The following is a 19778-nucleotide window of genomic DNA, read 5'->3' on the forward strand; positions in this document are numbered from 1 at the left end:
ACGTGACTGGAGGTCACCTGTGGCAAACTGAATTGATTGGACATAGTTTAGAAAGGCACACACCTATGTATATAAGGTCCCACATTTGCATGGACAAAAACCAAGAAATGAAGTCCAAAGAACTCTCTGTAGACCTCTGTGATAAAATCGTGGCAAGGTATAGATCACGGCAAGGATTTTTTTTAAAAACATTTCTAAAGCTTTCAGTATTCCCAGGAGCACAGTGGCCTCAACAGTTGTGAAATGGAAGAAGTTCGGAACCACCAGGACTCTTCGTAGAGTTGGCCATCCAACCAAACTGAGTAGGTGGGCAAGAAGGGCCTTGGTCAGGGGTGTGACCAAGAACCCAACGGTCACTTTAACAGAGCTTCAGAAATTCTCTGCAGAGATGGGCGAACCTGGTGGAAGGACAACCATCTCCGCAGCGCTCCATCAATAAGGCTTTTACTGTAGAGTGTCGAGACAAAAGCCACTCTGAGAAAAAGGCATACGACAGCCTGCATGGAGCTTGCTAGACAGCATTTAAAGAACTCTGAAAGCATGAGGAAAAAAATTCTCTGGTCTGATTAGACAAAAATTAAACTCTTTGAGCAAAACACCAAACACTCTGCCCTGCAGGACGGGGAGACTGGCCAGAATTGAGGGAAGGATGAATTCAGCCAAATATAGAGGTCTTTTAAAAAAACAAAACTGCTCCTGGGTGCACACGACCTTAGACTGAGGCGACAGTTCAACTTTCAGTGCAACAATGACTGAAGCGTACAGCCATGAAAACACTGGAGTGGCTTCAGGACAAGTCTCTGACTGTTTTGCATGGCCCAACCAAAACCCAGACTTAAACCCCATTGAACACCTGCAGAGAGACCTGAAGATGGCAGTTCAGACACTTCCAATCCAATCTGACCAAGCTTGAGAATCTGCCAGGAAGAATGAGATAAACTGCACAAATCCAGGTGAGGAAAGTTTGTAGAGATGTACTCAAGATTCAAGGCTATAATTGCTGCCAAAGGAGCTTCTACAAAGTACTGAATTACGGGTCAGAATTCTTTTGTCAATGAGAGATCAGTTTTTAATTTTTAATAAGTTTGCAAAACTCTCTAAAACAGGTTTACACTTTGTCATTATGGGTTATTGAATGTAGATTGATGGTTAAACATGGCAATTTTACCCATTTACAGTTCTACAACAGTCTGGAAAAAGTAAAGGGGTCTGAATACTTCCTGAAGCCACTGCACAGATAGTCACTAACTTAATGTTATCATGGAGTTGAGCTTTTGCCGTTTTCAGACAGCAAACACCGGTTGCCCAGAGGTCTTTCGAACTGAATGACTGTTGAATATCCAACTTCAAACTGATTGTGGGGTGCCCCCAGTCAGCAGTATTAAGTACCTATTAACATTGTTCTGATGAGAGACAAACCACAAACCATCAACATGGTGTTTGGGGCTGTGCTGAAACTTAGATTCTGCTGCTAATGTATTAGTTACAGATACCACAGGGCACTTTCAGAGGTCTTGTAGCGTCCATGCCTCTGTAATCTGAGTTCATCTTTTTTTTTTTCTTTTTTTTTTTTTTCTGTAACTCTAATTCACTTTAAATATCGGGGTGTCAGATAATGTTCAGATGCATGACAAGTAAAATAATTTTAGATGAACAACTGAAAAACCAAGACACTTGAATTTTTTTATTTGAATTTATATTTTATTTATATTTTGTTTTTTGTTTTTTTTTTAATTAGAAATTCTTTTTTTTTTTTTATAATAGAAATATTAGAAATTATTTGAGTTTTAACATTAAGTATTTCAATGGCAAATTTCCATAGAAATATTATGGCTGTTTTTTTGTTTCCATTGCCACTTTTAATTTATTATGTGCCTTGCCAAGGCTTTCATGAAACCAATTAGCCAATTAAATGACTTAGTTGGCTCAGCCAGTACCACAAGATTTAACCAGATGAGTTGAGCTGTTAAAAGTACTGAATTATTCAACAATTCATAGGCATATTTATGCATTTGTATTTATTAATATAGGTATTTAGGATAATTTCATAGATTATTGTAATTTTCATGTTTTTAAATGAGACTCTTTTTAAGAAGCAGACTTTTAAGGACTGTTGTGCCTGATAATGTGGGAAAGACATCAGCCTGTAGTTCCTTACCTTTGCAGACAGGTGGCAGCCCACTCCACTGGGATGGGTGTCCAGGGACACAGTGCAGAACAGGCTCACCCAGCAGCTGGTGGCCGGTCAGGCAGGAGTAGCGGAGAATGTCTCCTGGCTGGAAGTGGAGCTTGGTGGAGCTGGGTATCCCATAGGTGGGGGTTCCTGGGTGAGTGCAGGGCTCGAAGGTGTCAGCTAGGGGTAGAGGTTGCCATGAAATTTGGTATGGATATATTTATGGTCTGCCAAGTATGACTCAATTTTATTTCATCTTTCTAATACCCTCTTTCTTTTCCATCTTTCTAATAGCCATCCAGGTAAACATTTCTACTTTTATGCGAAAAATCTGATGGGCAAATTGACATGAAATGTGCAGAGCACATTATCACCCCTCCAGAGGAGCATGGGCTGATGTTATGTACAAATTTCAAACCCTGTTGTTGCATTTTGCCCATTGTAAACAGGTGAAAGAAATCCTGAGAAAATCCCTAAATCCCATAAATGATGATCACAAAACACTTCAGATGCTGTGGTTGTATATAAAATATGGGTTTAAATTGCAGTGAGGTTACACAAAGATGTTGAGGAGAAGAGGTGCTTTTGTGAACATCTGAGTGCAGATTCTAGCATGGATCTGTTTGTTAAAGTCAGCACTCAGTTTCCATACTGTGTGTGACACTGTGTGATACAAGTTACAGATGCACAAGGACAAATTCTGGTCCTATTTCTGGCTGTAAAAACAGGTAAATGGCCTAAAGGCAAACCTTTAGGCAAAACTTTAGTCTTCGAAGCCCCTGAATACTCAAAGCTAAAATTTTTGAACACAGCATATTAATCTTGTAGAGGTCAGATGTGCACAAAAACAGTTTTTTTTCTCTGCGTTTGTGTAGCGTCAATTTTGATATAATCTGTGCACATTTTTTCAGATATTGAAATGTTTTTCTGTCTTTGTCTCAACACTATGAATTACACAAATGCACCATTTTTTTTTTGTACACAAAGTGTAAGAATGGTGCACACTTTCAGACAGCCGCTCCTTGAAGCCAATCATGGTGTTGCACTAAGTTGTACACATGAAATGTGATAGAAGTAACTGTGTAAAGAATGAAAAGATTTTGAGTGAGAATTTTAAATCCTGCCTACTACTTTCACACCTCTACACACCTTGCCATTACTGCATAAAGTGGGCAGGATTTTCTGATTGATTGATTCAGGAAGAGACAAAAAGCGGTCTAAAGAAGCCTCCCTAAGCTGCTATTAAATGATCAGACAAACACTGTGTTTTGGGGCATACTATGGCATTTATACTTTTTGTTCACACATTCTACTCACAGTAATCTGGCTATCAAAACTAAGTGGGATTCTAGGGTCTCATGATTCAAACGCAGTTTTTGATGGGCAGGCCTTGGGAAACACTTTAACTCTGGTACATACGCAGGCATCTAGGCAGCTTCTGGTTCCACCTGGGGCCTGAGGATCCTCGATTAAAGCAGGTGAGCAGGCTGTTTCCAGACAGAGTAAAGCCCTTGTTGCAGATGTACTGGATGGTTGAACCCACAGTGAAATGGGGACCTGATAGCACCCGCCTACTGTGATCTACCTTTCCAGGGTCAGCACAAGACACCACTGGATGGACAGAGAAAGAGAGAAGGTTGGTTATTGTCAACTTACATTTTTTTGCTGGAACAGCTATGACATGTGATGACGACAGCTAAACAAATAGAAAGAAGCTTCTCTAGGAAATCATTTTGTTTGGATGGTGCAGAGCGGCACCTAGTAAAAACCACAAATCTGCACCACTTGTATAATGATGATAGAAATAAATAATAAAAAAAATGTTGATGAAGCCATTTATATGACCACATAAATCTGACGCTGTTTCAGTTTTATTTCTTCCCTCATGTCATAAATGACCACCTGATACTGTAAAATGTGACACAAAAGCATTTGCATTGTAATGTGTTTCAAGAATAAAACATCAAATTGCTAAAATAAATGGGGAAAGGAGGGAATGACACACAGGACTGACGAGCTGCTGTAACCCGACACCTCCCACTTAACAGAATACCAAGTCGTACTGAATAACGGACCAGTGGCATGTGTACAGTATTGTATGGGATTTCTTTGTAGCAGCCTGGTGTCATTTGCGTGTGATTTAATAGAAGTAAACACAGTGGACAGATGTGTGTAATGGCACTGTGCTCTGGCACGGCACTTCTCGAATCCCAGGGTGCAGATTATCAACATGTGTCCTGCTGCCCTCAAATGGCTGCAGGGATTTAATGAACTGAAGGAAAAGCTTTTTATGCAGTATAAAGCATCTGTGGATACTGTAAGAATCAGTAATACTAATTTATAGATAAATGCAGACTGATTTCCCAATGTTCCTGCTTAAACACAATAAATGTTAATTTTTATGCTGATTTACTGGCTGGTGGAGTGATTTATTAAAATGGTTTTGTTTTTTTGTTTTATTTAAGCATTAGTCTGTGATTGTTACACATTTGCATTTGTGTATCCAGTTTGCACTTGTTGATTAAAATCAGCAAAGTGGAAGTAGATTGATGTTGCACCAGAAACAGACGTGTTTCTTGGACGCCTCTTTTCATTACAAAATCTAAGACACAGTCCACCAAAGTGCCACTACGTGGCTTTGCAGTGCCGCATTTGAATGAACCCCCCCCGCTATTTCTGCCTCTCCTCCCACTTGTGCACCATGCGCTTGGTATCAATTGTAGTACTACACAGATCAAAGCAAAGTGAATTTCAAGCTCAGGAAATTACCAAACTGCTAAAGCACTGCTAACCCTGATAGCTTGTGCTAGTTGTTTCGCCACCACGAAAATAGGACCCAGTGTCACAGAAGCCTTGGACAACACTTCACCACATTATTATGTTTTGGAGCATATTTCAACTGAAAAAATATTACCAGATACCATTAATACTAGACTTTCCATCTTAAAAGACCATACCATTTGGTTTTTGGATATTTACCCCACTTACTACAAACCATATACACTCACTGAGCACTTTATTAGGAACACCTATACACCTTATTCGTGCAATTATCCAATCAGCCAATCATGTGGCAGAAGTGCAATACATAAAATCCTGCAGGTACAGGTCAGGAGCTTCAGTTAATGTTCACATCAAACATCAGAATAGGGGGAAAAAAATGTGATCTCAGTGACTTTGACGGTGACATGATTGTTGGTGCCACATGGGCTGGTTTGATTATATCTAAAATTGCTGAGCTCCTGGGATTTTCAGACATTCTACAAACATGTTTTCACTTTGTCTTTCTGGGTTATTGAGTGTACATTGATTAAAAATGTAAATGTTATCAATTTGCAATTAAATCTATAAAGTATTAAAAATTTGAAGTCATGTGAATACTTTCTGAAGCTACTGTATAGTTAATGGATTAATCACTTCAAAACAGATTAATCCAAAATGATACATACCTGCAGCTTTAAAGTTTTTTTTTTGTTTTTTTTTTTTTAAAAACTGGAATTGTGGTACCTGGATGACTGAGGTGACCTTCAGTTGACAGTCAGTTACCTGTAAGGGGTAAGATCTCAAGACCATCATCTCCATGTTTGATGAATTATAGATAACTTGGAGTCCTAGGTTAATCAAGGCTAACCAACATGTCTCAGAAAGCTCAGGAATAATGTTTGAATACAATTAAAACTGAACTGAAATTTGTTAAATTATGGATTTATCTGAAGTTTACTAATCTAACAATACTATCTACCATTATGATACAAATATTATATTTGATATCCATCTCATGTACTTCCTTGTTGTTGCTAAAAGCAACGTGGACACTCTCTTTATTAAGCTTGGATCACCTTTCCCATTTTCAAGTGGATAATGCAGTGGTGGCTGCAGTGTTTGTTTACTCACCTCTTTCACAGCTTGGTAGGTCACCGCTCCAGGTGAGGTCCCATTGGCACATGAGCAGCTCGGCACCCACCACCTGATAACCCGGGTAACACTGGTAGGTCACCACGGTGCCCTGAACCAGCTCAGGGTGAGATGTACTCTTCCATCCATTAGATATCTCTGGAAGCTCAGGGCAGGTGTCATTACGAGCTACTTCTGCAGGAGTGTGGGGGCAAGGGAAAGATGAAGAAAGGGAGTTTTGAGGAAACTAATGTAAGGTTTGAGTTATAATTCAAATAAACTCAAACCTTACTTTAAAAGCTCATAAATACGAGCTTTTAAAGGCTGATGCCATTTTTTTTTGTCCAGCTAGGCAGGACATAAATATACCAGTCTTTAACTCTGTCTGTGAGTGCAGACTATTTCTGGCAGCACTTCTCTCTCTGTGTAACACTGAGAGACTAATGCACACTTTTAGAACTAGCAGACCAGACTACTGTAATGCTGCAAAGCTGTGAGCTCTCCACTCAGAGAATGCTTGCTGTCTTGTGTTAACATTCCACCAATGGGATTCATGAAGTGATGGTATTAAAAGCTTCCCGTCCATTTATCCCTCTTTGTTAATGATCCGTACTTGAATTCATTGAATTCATTAGCTATAATCAGACATAGTGTGCTGGCTATGGCAATCTGCTGCACCAAGGAAATCCCTGCCAACACAAGGGACAGCCTCTTATTGTTTCTATTAATTTGGTCCCGTACCAGAAAAAATAAATTACCACTTCCCCTCTTTTATTTTGCCTAACTTTCCTTTTTACTGAAAAACTGTCCAAACTTCCATGCTACTTTGCTACCTTTTTTCTTTCCATGCATCCATGCATCCATTCATACATGCATCAATCCACTCATGCATCCCTCTGACTTCTTTGTAGGTGTGTTGCATGATATGACATTGTCACTGTGAGCAGGATTAGCACGCTGATGTTAGCATTTAGTCGCACAGGCGAACTGGTATTTTTCTGGGGCACACTTAAGTTATTTACTCGACTCCACTGGTTTGGTATTTTGGTGACTCGTTGTGCATGCCAGTGGGAGGAGAGGTGCGACAGAGGGTGTGGCCATGCCCTTCCGGAAGTGTAATGAAATCTTGGCCTGGAAGTAAAGCATTGTTTTTATTTGTAATTTCAGAATTTTGCATTATTGGCACAATAAGTAAGATAGAAGTAAGGTTTGAGATTGTGCAGACTTACTTAAATCTGTTAAAACACTTTACTATTGCTGATTACCATGATAACCACTACAAATGTATGGGCGTTCACTTGTTGATTTAGTTATTCGTACAGATGTGGGAATGGATTATTAAGCAGGCAAGGGTGCCCATTGATACTGCATATAGTCACAGAAACACTGACGTTCTGTTAGAGACAATCCCAATTATAAAATCTTATGAGACCAATCTATTAAGCTTGTACTCTATCTGATCTTCTTTTGTATGACCATTAAAATGCTATATAAGTGGCCTGTGATCGTTTTTTAAGTTTAACAACCATATTACATGAATTCTCATGTAAAACATGCCAACATATCAGTTTGCCATTGTATATAAATCAGCTGACCATACTGATTTAAATATTCTTGTCCTTCTCAAACTACATAAATCAATTAAAAACACTGATCAAGAGTCAATATGCACGGGTATAGGAATAAAATACAAGACAATAGTTTTCACTTTTGATCTATGAGATACAGTTTTTAGACTGTTGCTTAATAATTCAAGAATCAAATCAGCAATATTCATATTGTTGACTAGAACCATCATAGAATATCTACAGTGTATGTGAATTATCTGAATATAAGATGAATGTATTCAGCCTGTTTGACTGATAAATGTCAACATCGACGCTTATTTTTTAACGGATTTAACTGTCATTATGTAAAATCTGACCAATAAAATCAAAATCCCTCTAATTAAACAAAAAAAATTAAAAATTTCTATAAAATTTCATGTTGTTGAGCCAGCATCTAAACCAATCAGCTGTTAGATCAAGTAAGTGCCTGGCATTTCCCATTCTGCCCTGAAGTCCTGCAGTGGAGAGTAAATGTGGCACCTTGCTCCAAAACCTGAGGCTGCCTCGATTTTGTGAGGTTATCATTGCCTATGTTTGCATAATGTCAGACCAAGTCAAGATCTAACTGGCTTGCAATGTGCAGTGATCGCTGGTGATCCGTTGACCTTTCAGACATAGGACAAGGGATGTCTGTGTCCAAGCATTTCTGTAACTTCCTGACAACTGTTTCTGTCACTTTTCATGTGAATAACTGAGTGTAACACTTTGAATGTCTTCCAGGAGACAACGTCTGAAAGTCTTCACCATTATCCTTGTTTTAAATGATAGCTGACCCCCCCGCTTTCAGTCTTAATGCCTTAACCTGTCCTGCCTCCAGCTCTGTACTTAACACTCAGACATAAGCGATATCAATCTTCTTATCTAACTCATGAAAAGAAAACAAATGAGGACATTTCATGTCGATATATTCCTTTATAAAAACATATCTTTTAGCGTCATTCAGTTATTTTTGTCTCTGTTTTGTATTTAAATATCTCATATAATGCTAATATTCATGAAGCCTGATATTGTGAATCTCTTTCTTTTACACTGCATTAAAAAAAAACGAATAACTGCAAAGTAGCAAATAATCTGCAGAACACTGTATTGTTACTGTACTGTATTTGATAGTTCTTGTTTTGCAACTTAATCCAATCCTAAATTGCTTCAAAAATATTAGTACTACTAAATAGTGTATTTCTGAGGCATATCCCTGATATTATTTTGTTATAACTAATGCCCTGTAAACCTTCATGAGTGTCTTGGTTTCATGAACATACATAGAAGTAAAACATTAAAGCAGATTCCTCTTAATATTTGTTGAATATATAAAGAACTGACAGGAAATGAGGTGAAACAGATGGGGGGGGCATGTTGAATGTCAATATTACGATTCTGAAAAACCTTGAATTACATTAATCGACAATGTCTAATGTCGTTGTTTTAAAATTTTTGACTTTCAACAATATCTACTACAATACTGTTAAAGCTAGGGAAAGATCACGGTTACGGCGTATAAACTATGGTTAAGGTATAATTAAGGTTAGGGAACTGACACACTTAGCTGAGGTTAGGCAAAGATCATAGTTACGTTTAATGAAAAGGTGAACGTTAGTTGGACACCAACTCCAGTCCCCTGCATGAAGGTCAGAAACACTACACACTACACGCTACACACCCATACACTGCCTCTATATATGAAGGGCGCATTACTTCCGGCATTGGCACTGAACACCGGCGCTGGATTTAGACCATTAGGTGTGGAATTGTTCAGTGTGGATGTAATTCCCACAGACTCTGAAATAGGGCATAACATGACCAGATTGTTGAAAACATGACTATATGGTCAGTACCTTAAACTCCAAGGGCCCCGGAACCTCAATTACTTTACATAAAATTGTGAAATGTAAAGGTGTTGAATATCAGTGCAACAGTGGAAATCCACCTATTAACAACTGTTTTTATTAATCCAAACCCTACTGGTATCTGCCCTCAAAAATAAACTTAGGAATCACAACAGCTAAACAGTAGAGGGCGGAGCTCCCTGATGAGGAGCTCATCTCTGTGTACTTGAGTTATCACTGTGTACTGGTTCCATGGCTTACCAAAGAAGTGAACTATGAAGCCGTTGCTGTAGCCATAGATGTTTGTGGCAGGGTCAGACTGGAACTGGATGGTGACGTCTGCAGTGGAGGTGTAGAGCTTAAAGCGGGACTTTGATCCTCCATACTGACCCAACACTTTGGCTGTAAGGTCATCTCCATCATAAAAGGTCACCAGGTCATTTTTCCCAATGTTCAACCTGAAACAGGACACACACTCAGAGTTAAGTCTGTACCTAGAGTTTTCCACCTCAACCACATTAAGAATCATTTTGGTGATATTAGGCTTTTCCTTTTAGGTTTTTTATGTGCATAAAAACAGATGGATATAAATGCACTTGACACTCTGCTCTCACAGACCTCACATTTAAACTCTCTCTTGCAGTGAGTGACATGACAACCTGCAGATCAAACACCATCTCTCTAAACACACTGCACATACATACATAACTCTTTTTCCCATGACAGATATGTGACAGAACATAATGTTAATGGTACACCTCACAATGTGTTGCATATTACTAAGACAGACTATATCACGAGGGGCAGCACGTTTCCTGTTGTCTTGCTCTTTGGAAGAACCTTGTCAGAATAATATTGTGACTATGACAAGGTGAGATCTTATGGTTCACATTATCTTTTATTCTTTTAAGTATTTTTTCCATTATGACTGGTGGTCATGATAACATTTTGCTCACCTTTGTTGTAGATATAATGGAAACATTATATAACATAATTATTATCTTGGAACATCAATTGGGGCCAGTAACGAAAACCTCCAACAGCTTTCCAGAAACACCCCAGTTCAACAGGAATCATAAACACTTTTTGACCAGAAGTAGACTAAGAAGTAAACTAATGAACCCAAACCATCTTCTCACAATCTCTACTACTTCTCTACCATCACACAAGCTAAATCAAGACCGGGTCACAGCCTCACAGTAAAGTATTTTCAAGACGAACTAGTGAGTGTAGAATGTTGCTTCCACATGAATGCATCACTAACAATAATCCTTTGATATAATATATGATATAACAATCACAAGGGCCGTTTGTCTGCATTAAAAAATGCTTTTACTTTTGACTTTTAGCTCCCTCCAGAGCCTCAGAAGATAATATACAACTGTACTAACCATAATAAGTAAAATAATCTTGTTTTGTGAAATCAGTGGAGTGCCCCTTTATGATGAATTCTATTAAATTAAAGTTTTTTTTAAAATTTGTTGGAGGCTCATTCTCCTTGCCCCAATGGAGGTATTCTTCCCCAAGTCCATATCTCTAAAATCTCTAAGACAGAAGAGTTAACTTCAATGCTGTCATGACCAATAGCCATAATGGACAAAATATGAGAAAAATAACAGAATTTCCCTTTAAATTCACAAACTATGACAGTAAGTACCAGCAGTGTGAAATGATCAACAAGTTTTTCAACCCAAATGACCATATGGGTTGTTTGTCCCATATGAGCGTCTCCTGAAATAGCGACCCTATGACAGCAGGCGTACCGGATCTTTGTGGTCAAGATAGCAATAATAAACACTTGCTCGAACTCATGGAACATCACAGTTTGGTTAGGTTTAGGCACAAAAACTACTTGGTTCCAACCATGTGTCATCATGGTTACAATAATAAATATGCAGTAAATGTTGTGGAACGGTCATGGTTAACAGAAACAAAGCTGACTATCTGTGACAGGCGGAAAATGAACAGTGGTCTCCTGTGTCAAAGTCCTGTGTCTTGTGGACCCATAACTCCACCCCAACCTCCTAATGAAGACTTTATCTCTTCCACCTTTGCTCTTGCCATAATTACTACGGCTGCTAGAGGTCACCTAACAATAAAAGGTGGCTATGGGTCATTATAACCTGCTTGCGCAAGTGATCTATGGGCCCGTTTCGAATATGAACATCTGTTATGCTGTTTTCTAGCTGACATAGACTAACAAGGAGCACAACAATCATGATGTCAATTATGACTATTATAGACATTTCCCTCCATGAATGATGAATGAAGCAACATAATGCTGAATCATCACACCCACTCTTAGTTTAATTGTCTAACAGCCATTTAATTGTCCTGCTTTGACCATAGCCTGTTGAGCTGTAACTTTGTTTAAAAATGTAACCTGGGACTGAACGATGTCTTTGTAGAGAGGAGATTTAAAGCATGGAAGGAATGGCTTAGCCAAAATAAAGCAGTGACATGCACTTTGCTGTTGCTAATTTATTACCAGCGGCTCCTGATAAAACTCATTAGCCAGCCTGAGATTGAGCTATTAATCGCTACGGGAATGTTGGAAAATCACAAGTTAAAGAGGTGTGGACTGAATTGACACCTCGCAAACCCTGACAAGATGAAATGTATGTTTTTGATTTATTTATTTTTTCTTTTTCTAATCCAAAAACTGGAACAAATTACAGGACTGTGAGTGAGTTCATGAACAGATGGGAACTGGAATGGGGAGTGTTGTCTTTCCACAGGCAGAACCATTTGTCCTTTGTCAGCTGTTGGCACACATGCACACACCCACACGCACTTACGCAGTCACACACACACACTTGTATTCCTACACTTGTAAGGACTTTTCATTGAAAAAAATTGATTCTCAAACCTTAACTATAACCCTCTGATCTGAATAACTATAACTTGACCCAAATGTGCACCAGGGCCAGAGTTTATTATGTTTCTCAGGGAAAGGAATTGGTCCTAATTTTTGGTCTGAAATTCTGATACACATCCGGTCCTGCCTCAGCAGTAAATGCATTTAATCGACTTCTTTTGCAGCATTAATCAATCATGTCCTGTAGGACTGATGTGAAAGGAAGTCCTTCAGCCTAAATAAACACAGAGGTTGTTTGTGCCTACCCTCTGATACAACCCACAGGAGTCTTCCCTTTCTTCTGTAGCAGCAGGAGAGATGCCTAACCCTAACTGTTAAAAATCACTTTTGAAAAATAAATGACTAACCCTTTTAAGGTACGGTAAAATGCTATGGTAAAAGTTTGGTTAGGTATAAGCACAAAAACAATGTGGTTAGGTTCAGTGACAGATCCTGGTTTAGGTTAAAGTAGATACTTTGTTAAACTTAGAAGACCCTCAGTGTCATGGTTACAATAATAAACACGTGCTTAAGGTTACCTACGATCATGGTAACGGGTAAAAGAAACAACCTTGACTATCGGGTTGAAATGGGGGACAAACAGCGGTCTCCCGTGTTGAAGTCTGCTGCAGCAGAAAAAATAACCTGGGGCACCTGAAAAATGTTTAGTGTGTTGCAGCAAATGAAGCAGAAGCTGAATGATCTCGTTTTCTCAGTTGAACATCAGTGCTGTCTACCCATACACAGTGGATTTACCAAACAAGGAAGCAGTTGAACGTTGTGATGGCTACCTGTGTTTGCGTTGATGGTAGGATAGAAGATCATTCTTATATAATGTCTGACAATCCTGACCTATTTTCCCATGTCAGTACTCCTTCTGCACTTGAGGAAAATTATTTTTCAATGATTAACAGGGCTGTATTTAGATTTACAAACAAACAGTAGTCGGCTACAAATAGATCAGGATTTCATACTCTATGCTGTATAGTGTTCTTTTATTTTTTATTTATTTTTGCTATTTCAAATTAATATTATTACTATTTCAAAACATCATACAGAATCCACATAGAGATGGTACTAGCCAGGTAATGGGCAGTGCCGGGTGCTCATCAGACGTAGTGCCCAAACAGTTCAATTTTGTGTATCATCAGACCTAAGAATATTATTCCTCCTGCTCTCAGTATCTTTTAAATGTCGTTCTCCAAGCAGGCTGTCCTATGCCTTTTACTCAGAGTGGCTTCCATCTAGCCATGCCACCATAAGAGCCTTACTGATGGAGCGCTGCTGAGATGGTCTTCAATTCCAGCAGGTTCTCCCATCTCTGCAGACGTCTTGTGGAGTTCTGTTAGAGTGACCATTGGGTTCTTGGTCACCTCCCTGAGCAGAGCCCTTCTTGTCTGGTTACTCAGTTTGGCTGGATGACCAACTCTAGGAAGAGTTTGGTGGTTCCAAATCTAGCCGTGATCTATGCCTCGCCACAAATTTATCACAGAGGTCTACAGAGAGTTTGCTGGATTTCATGGCTTGGTTTTTGTCCTGACATGTGAACTGTGGAACATTATAAACACAGGCGTGTGCCTTTCTAAACTATTTCCAATCAATTCACTATACAATCTGCAAATCATTTGCCACTGATGGACTCCGATCAAGTTCTAGACACATCTCAAGGATAATTAAAGCAACGAGGATGCACCTGACCACAATTTGGAGTTTCGCAGCAAAGGGTCTGAATACTTTTTTTTTTTTTTAATGAATTTGCAAAACTTTATGAAAACATGTTTTCACTTTGACATTATGGGTTACTGAGTGTAGATTGATGGGCAACAAAGGACATTTTATCCATTTACAAAGACACTCACCAAGCACTTTATTAGGAACACTTGTATACCTGCTCGATTCATGCAATTATCCAGTCAGCCAATAGTGTGACAGCAATGCATTGCATAAGATCCTGCAGATAAAGGTCAGGAGCTTCAGTTCATGTTCACATCAAACATCAGAATAGGGGAAAAAATGTGATCTCAGTGACTTCGACTGAGGCATGATTGTTGATGCCAGATGGGGTAGTTTGAGTATTTCTGAAAACTGCTGATCTCCTGGGATTTTCAGACACAACAGTCTCTAGAGTTTACTCTGAATGGTGTGAAAAGCAAAAAAACATTTCTGTGGAAAGAAATACCTTGTTGATGAGGGAGGTCAGAGTAGAATGTTCAGACTGGTTGGAGCTGACAGAAAGTTTACAGTAACTCAGATAACGACTCTTTACTACTGTGGTGAGCAGAAAAGGCATCTCAGAATGCACAGCACGTAATGAGGAGCCCCAGGCTGAGTGTTGGAGATCTCCCTGGAGAATGAGAGGGTCACCTCAACGCAACTGCAAGTTGCTGAGTGGAAGGCTCTGACTGCTGTCTGTGCTTATGCACTAAACAGCAATTTGGAGGATCCAGCCTGAGTGACTGTATATCTTGGACATTCAGGTTAAGAGAGGAGCAGAGCTATCAACTGATCACCACCTGGAGGTGAGTTAGATCAAATGGTGGGGGAGGTAGTGTAGTGAGGGTGACAACGCCTGGCTGAGGCCCCTTTTGGATATTCACATTTCGTTATGTTGCAGCCTTATGATAAAATCATTTAAATTCATTTTTTTTCCATCATCAATCTACACTCTGTACCCCATAAAGACATAGCGAAAACAGAATTTTAGAAATGTTCCTGAATTTATTAAAAAGGAAAAACTGAAATATAAAAAAAAAACTGAGCCTAATAATATCCCCACCTCCTGAAATAGATTTCAACTAAATAGCTTAAACATAATATTAACTTTAAATCCTACTTTTAAAATCACATCATGAACAGGCGAGACCTGGAAAAATGACCACACCTTGATAAAGCTTTTGTCCTTCTGGATACCTATAGCTCCTCACAAATATAGTAAAACGAGTACAACACTTTCTGAACTAATGGTGTTCGATGTTTATTTGATGACCAACAGATAAAGCCTCTCACTTGCTTAGAGAGTGGGACAGATTGAGAAATATTTTCGACCGGCGTCAAATTTGTTGTGATTAAGCCAAATAAGGCTTTATGCAGCTCTGCTGCACATCTGTAGAGAAAAATCAATCACTGCTTCAATTCCCTGACACTAATTTGATTTAGAGCAATTTGTAAAGACAGTGCTGAGTTTGGCCTGGGCCGCAGGACCAATGCAAACACATATCACCTCAGCTATTCACTTCATGATCTGCTATTTCTATCTCTCCAAAAGTCTGAAATATAGGAGGAAAATGGTTGGAACTATTTCTGGCTGGCTTTACACTGCTTCTCTGAATATCTGACTGTCTGACTTACTGGACTTACTGGTAAAATCAGGCCAATTTACTTTTTCCTCTTTCATAAGAAGTTTAGATGAAAAAGGCTTAAATCATTGCATCATCAGAGAGGAAATACAGTGTTTATTGTTCAACATAGGGGATAGAATATGGAAAAGAGTCAACATATTGAACTGTCACTGGCAAAAGGATTTTCATATAGCGATCATAGTTCTTAAAAGGTCAAGATGGACAAAACTACTCAGGGGCATTGTAGTGGCACTGGAGGGGGAGGGGGGGGGGGGTATTGTAACTAAGTTACCAAGGCACCAACATGGGGGGGCCCTCACAAAGCATTGAATTAAAACATCGTTTTTATCTGTAATTTTCAAAATTGGATTATTATTAGCATTAGGTATTTCTTGTATCTAAAGCAATATTAGAGCTTATGTGCGCTTCTGTGTGATTTTTGTGCTACGCCCCTCTGACTACTTATGGGATTTTTGCTCTGTGCTTTGCTACCATTCATCATGATCAGATGTAAAATTAATTACAAAACTAAGGACACCTACGATTGTGGCATTATAGCAGCATCATATGACTTTAAAAGTGTACTCCACCGGTTTAGCAGTGCACTCCTATAATACTCTCCATCTCATGATAGACTCATCTGTCAAAATCAATACAGTAGAACCAATAGAAATATAATCTTTTTTATTCCATGCACTTTTCTTCCTTTTCAAAACCTGGTGCCTACAATAACCACAATGTAACTTGACCACCGACAGTTCAGTCAGAGATTTTGGTGCGTTCTGCTAACCTAGTAGCCTCAAGACTCTAGCATCAAGCAGAGATGAGGAGCAGGCTACAGAGGTCTGGTGGGCCCGCTTTTTTCTAACTTCATAGCCCCAGATGTTTTTCATTGTCTAAAGTATATTCTTCAGTCAGTTGCCTCAAGGGATGTTGTCACTAGTCCTCTCTGGGCTCTCATACTTCAAATGCGGCAGTTTCAGATTTCAAACAGCTCCCTGTGGAGACACAGAAGTCTTTATACAACTTTCTTTACATATGCAATAGTACTCCCCAACATCTCTAAATGGACTTCGATGTGTAAAATCAGCAGTTTCCCTTTAAACAGGTGGACAAGTGTATAATTTCCTTTTAGTATAAAAGTAATAACCAAGTTGTACACCGTATATCTTATTTGTTTAGCATACACACAAACACAAATGTAAAAATGAACATTTGTGGGGTGTTATGTGCTAAAACTAGTTCTTAACCAACATCACTGTATCCATCTACCCAGTATATCTGTGTAGTGTCTCCAGGTATAGTGCAGGTTGCCAAATACTCTAGGTTTTTCTTTTGGTGTCTGCACAGGCACGGTGGTATTCAACCAACCTCACTCCACAACAAGACTACAGGAACCTGAGATCAGTCACTGCACCAACTGCTGTTAATTAAGAACTGGCTCCATGACATAACCTCCCCTGTAACCACAAATTAAACAAGACTAGGTCAAAACCTAGTATTTGCCTTGACTGCCCCTTATCTGTTTGCTTCTCTCCTACTCTCTGTGCAGAATTGTAATTCAGCCGAATAAAGCTGTTCTTGAACAAGTATGAAATAGTGACTGAAACATGGCCCATTGAAACTACATGTTAACCAATAGTCACTTCCAAGCCATTTCCAAGATGCTGCGCTGCTCTGCTAAAATCCTGACTTTATAACCACTATGTCGACAAAATCACCAAATATAAGACATAAGTTAAAGAAAAAAAAAAATTAGGTACATTTATATGTACTAAAATGATTACTCAGAAAAAAAGTTAGAATCTCATTCATTTCTGTGTCAGATGCCATGTGGTCAATTGAATGAGATGGAAAGCCGGACCTACCGCTTGTGGGGCAATACTGGCGACTCTTTTCTAAGGAAAGTAGCTAAGGTTTTTCCAGAAAGTCATATCAGATTTGTCGTTAGATGCTGTTGTGAAGAAAACTTGCTAAAAGGGTGTGAAAAGTCTGTAAACATAGCAACAAAGGCGATAAATTGACAACACTGCCTGTAAACACCCCTGATCACATAATAGATGTCATATTTGACGTAATGTTTGTGCCAATTCATTTTGAAATAGGAATGGCCAATGGGGAAACTCCAACACTTGGCCAGCCAACCAACGGTGTAACTTAAGCACTCAGTCATGTGGCATTCGTCTGACCAATGATGTAACCTTACCATTCACTCAGTCATTCACTCACTCACTCATAGACATTCACATTTATAGGGCTGGCTCCACTGTTTCAGTCCAGCCAATACGTGACATACAACAGCTGTGTCCAAAATCACTCCCTCCACTCATTGACAATACCCTATAGTGGTTAAATTTACACATCGACAATTCGGAGACAGTTGCTTTAGAAAGTATTCATATGCTTTATATTAATTTTAAATTGAGGATCTGCAATTTTTGCCCATCAAACTACATTCAATAACCATTAATAATGAAGCAGAAACATGTTTTAACATTTTTTTTTCAAATTTATTCAAAATCAGAAACTGAAATCTCTCATTTAAAAAAGTTATCCATTTAAAAATAATTTCTGAATTTTGAACACAGACAGGCTGGCTGTTTGTCCCTGCTTCAAGTCTTTATGCTAAGCTCGTGTAAACATGTCCTGACTATAGCTCTGCACTCAACTCAACACATAAGAAAAATGTATTGTTAGTACATTAGTACATTATTTATTGAAAAATAGCAACTGCAAACTATTTTGTTGGTGGAGTATACTGTAGCTGATGCTAGGATCAATAACTGGTCAAATCTGAATGTTGTTGATATATTTCAGCCCAGCTACAATGGCACACCTGCACAGGTGTTTTCACTTATTGTGCCTGAATAGAACTCTTCTCAAGACTGTGTGGGCATGTACAGACTGGGCTTGATTGATATTTCACTCTGTTAGCTTTAGCACTTTTCAGCACAACTCCGCCTTTATCAATCTTACTGCTGCATGAGAACATAATTCCTAGCATAGCTGTAATCGGTAGAATAACTGAGGGATATCAAATACAACAAAAAAGTTTAAATCACCAAATACGTCTGTGTATGCAGTCAACATCACAAACTGACATCATCCAATGTAACAGCATGTGAGGTGGATTGTTTCTTTAATAATTCAGACAATGCCAAAAGTTTTGAGAAGCAGTAGTCTATAATTTGTGGGAGTGATAGTAATTTCATTCACTTTCACTTTAATCACAACTTTCACTCCTTCCTCTTTCATTTGAAGGCCATCTATAAAAGTCATTTGATTATCCCCAATGATAATGTCCCTCCTGCCATTACACAGATGGAACAGGAGATATGTATATGTGCACGTGTGCACAGGTGTCTGTGTGGAATGTGAGCAACTAATTCCCAGGGATCTTGTTAAAGGCCTCATATATCTCTGTATACTGTCTAACCCTGAGAGCTCAGGGAGAACAGCTGCTGCTGATAAGCTTCATATAAATGCTCAGACACCTGTTAGGCATATGTTCAGACAGTGAGAAGCCTTTGTGCAAGATTAGAAGCTTCTCTCCATGGAAATCCCTGTTTTGCTATACTCCCATGAGCACTTTCTGGGAAACTGGACCACAGTGTGCTGACATCTCAAGTTTAGTTTCAGCTGCATACTTTTCAAAGCTTATCCTTGTACAAACAGATGGTTATACACACATTACAATGAAATCCCCAATACCAACCTCTAAAGGCTGCAATGTTTATCACATACCAAAACACAGAAATGAACACCAGATTGATGGTTTTACTTTTGTTAGGGCCTTGCCTCCAGGCTGAGTTAAATTTTGACCTCATGATTAAAATCCAGAACAAGCTATGCAGATGTAAGTTTGGCTTTAGAAGTGGTGGGGACACAATGCTGTCAGGGGTTTTGACTTCCGTCTTTAAATTGAACCCAAACCTACATTTACATCAATCTACTGTACACTAGCACATATTGCATTATCATGAAATTAGTTATTGTGCTTTCCAACAATCGAAAAAAAAAAGATAAACTGCTGGATAGATAAAAAGGTAGATGTACCAACTGCTGGGCATTGCTGCCTGATGCACC

The 19778-nt window shown here is 38.9% G+C and overlaps 1 protein-coding gene across 1 annotated transcript in view; it reads right to left on the reverse strand.

Annotated features, from left to right (window-relative positions):
* Positions 1-19778, reverse strand: part of sez6b (seizure related 6 homolog b) — a 180905-nt gene that overhangs the window by 11425 nt on the left and 149702 nt on the right. The window contains exons 13-16 of the mRNA XM_040131190.1: positions 9759-9955; positions 6068-6262; positions 3593-3784; positions 2159-2353 (exon numbers count right to left, since the gene is read on the reverse strand). Coding sequence (XP_039987124.1) covers positions 2159-2353; positions 3593-3784; positions 6068-6262; positions 9759-9955 — 779 coding nt within the window. The remainder of the gene's footprint in view (positions 1-2158; positions 2354-3592; positions 3785-6067; positions 6263-9758; positions 9956-19778) is intronic.

The sequence above is a fragment of the Xiphias gladius genome, chromosome 7 (assembly GCF_016859285.1).
Source record: "Xiphias gladius isolate SHS-SW01 ecotype Sanya breed wild chromosome 7, ASM1685928v1, whole genome shotgun sequence".
In the NCBI taxonomy this organism is placed as follows: domain Eukaryota; kingdom Metazoa; phylum Chordata; class Actinopteri; order Istiophoriformes; family Xiphiidae; genus Xiphias; species Xiphias gladius.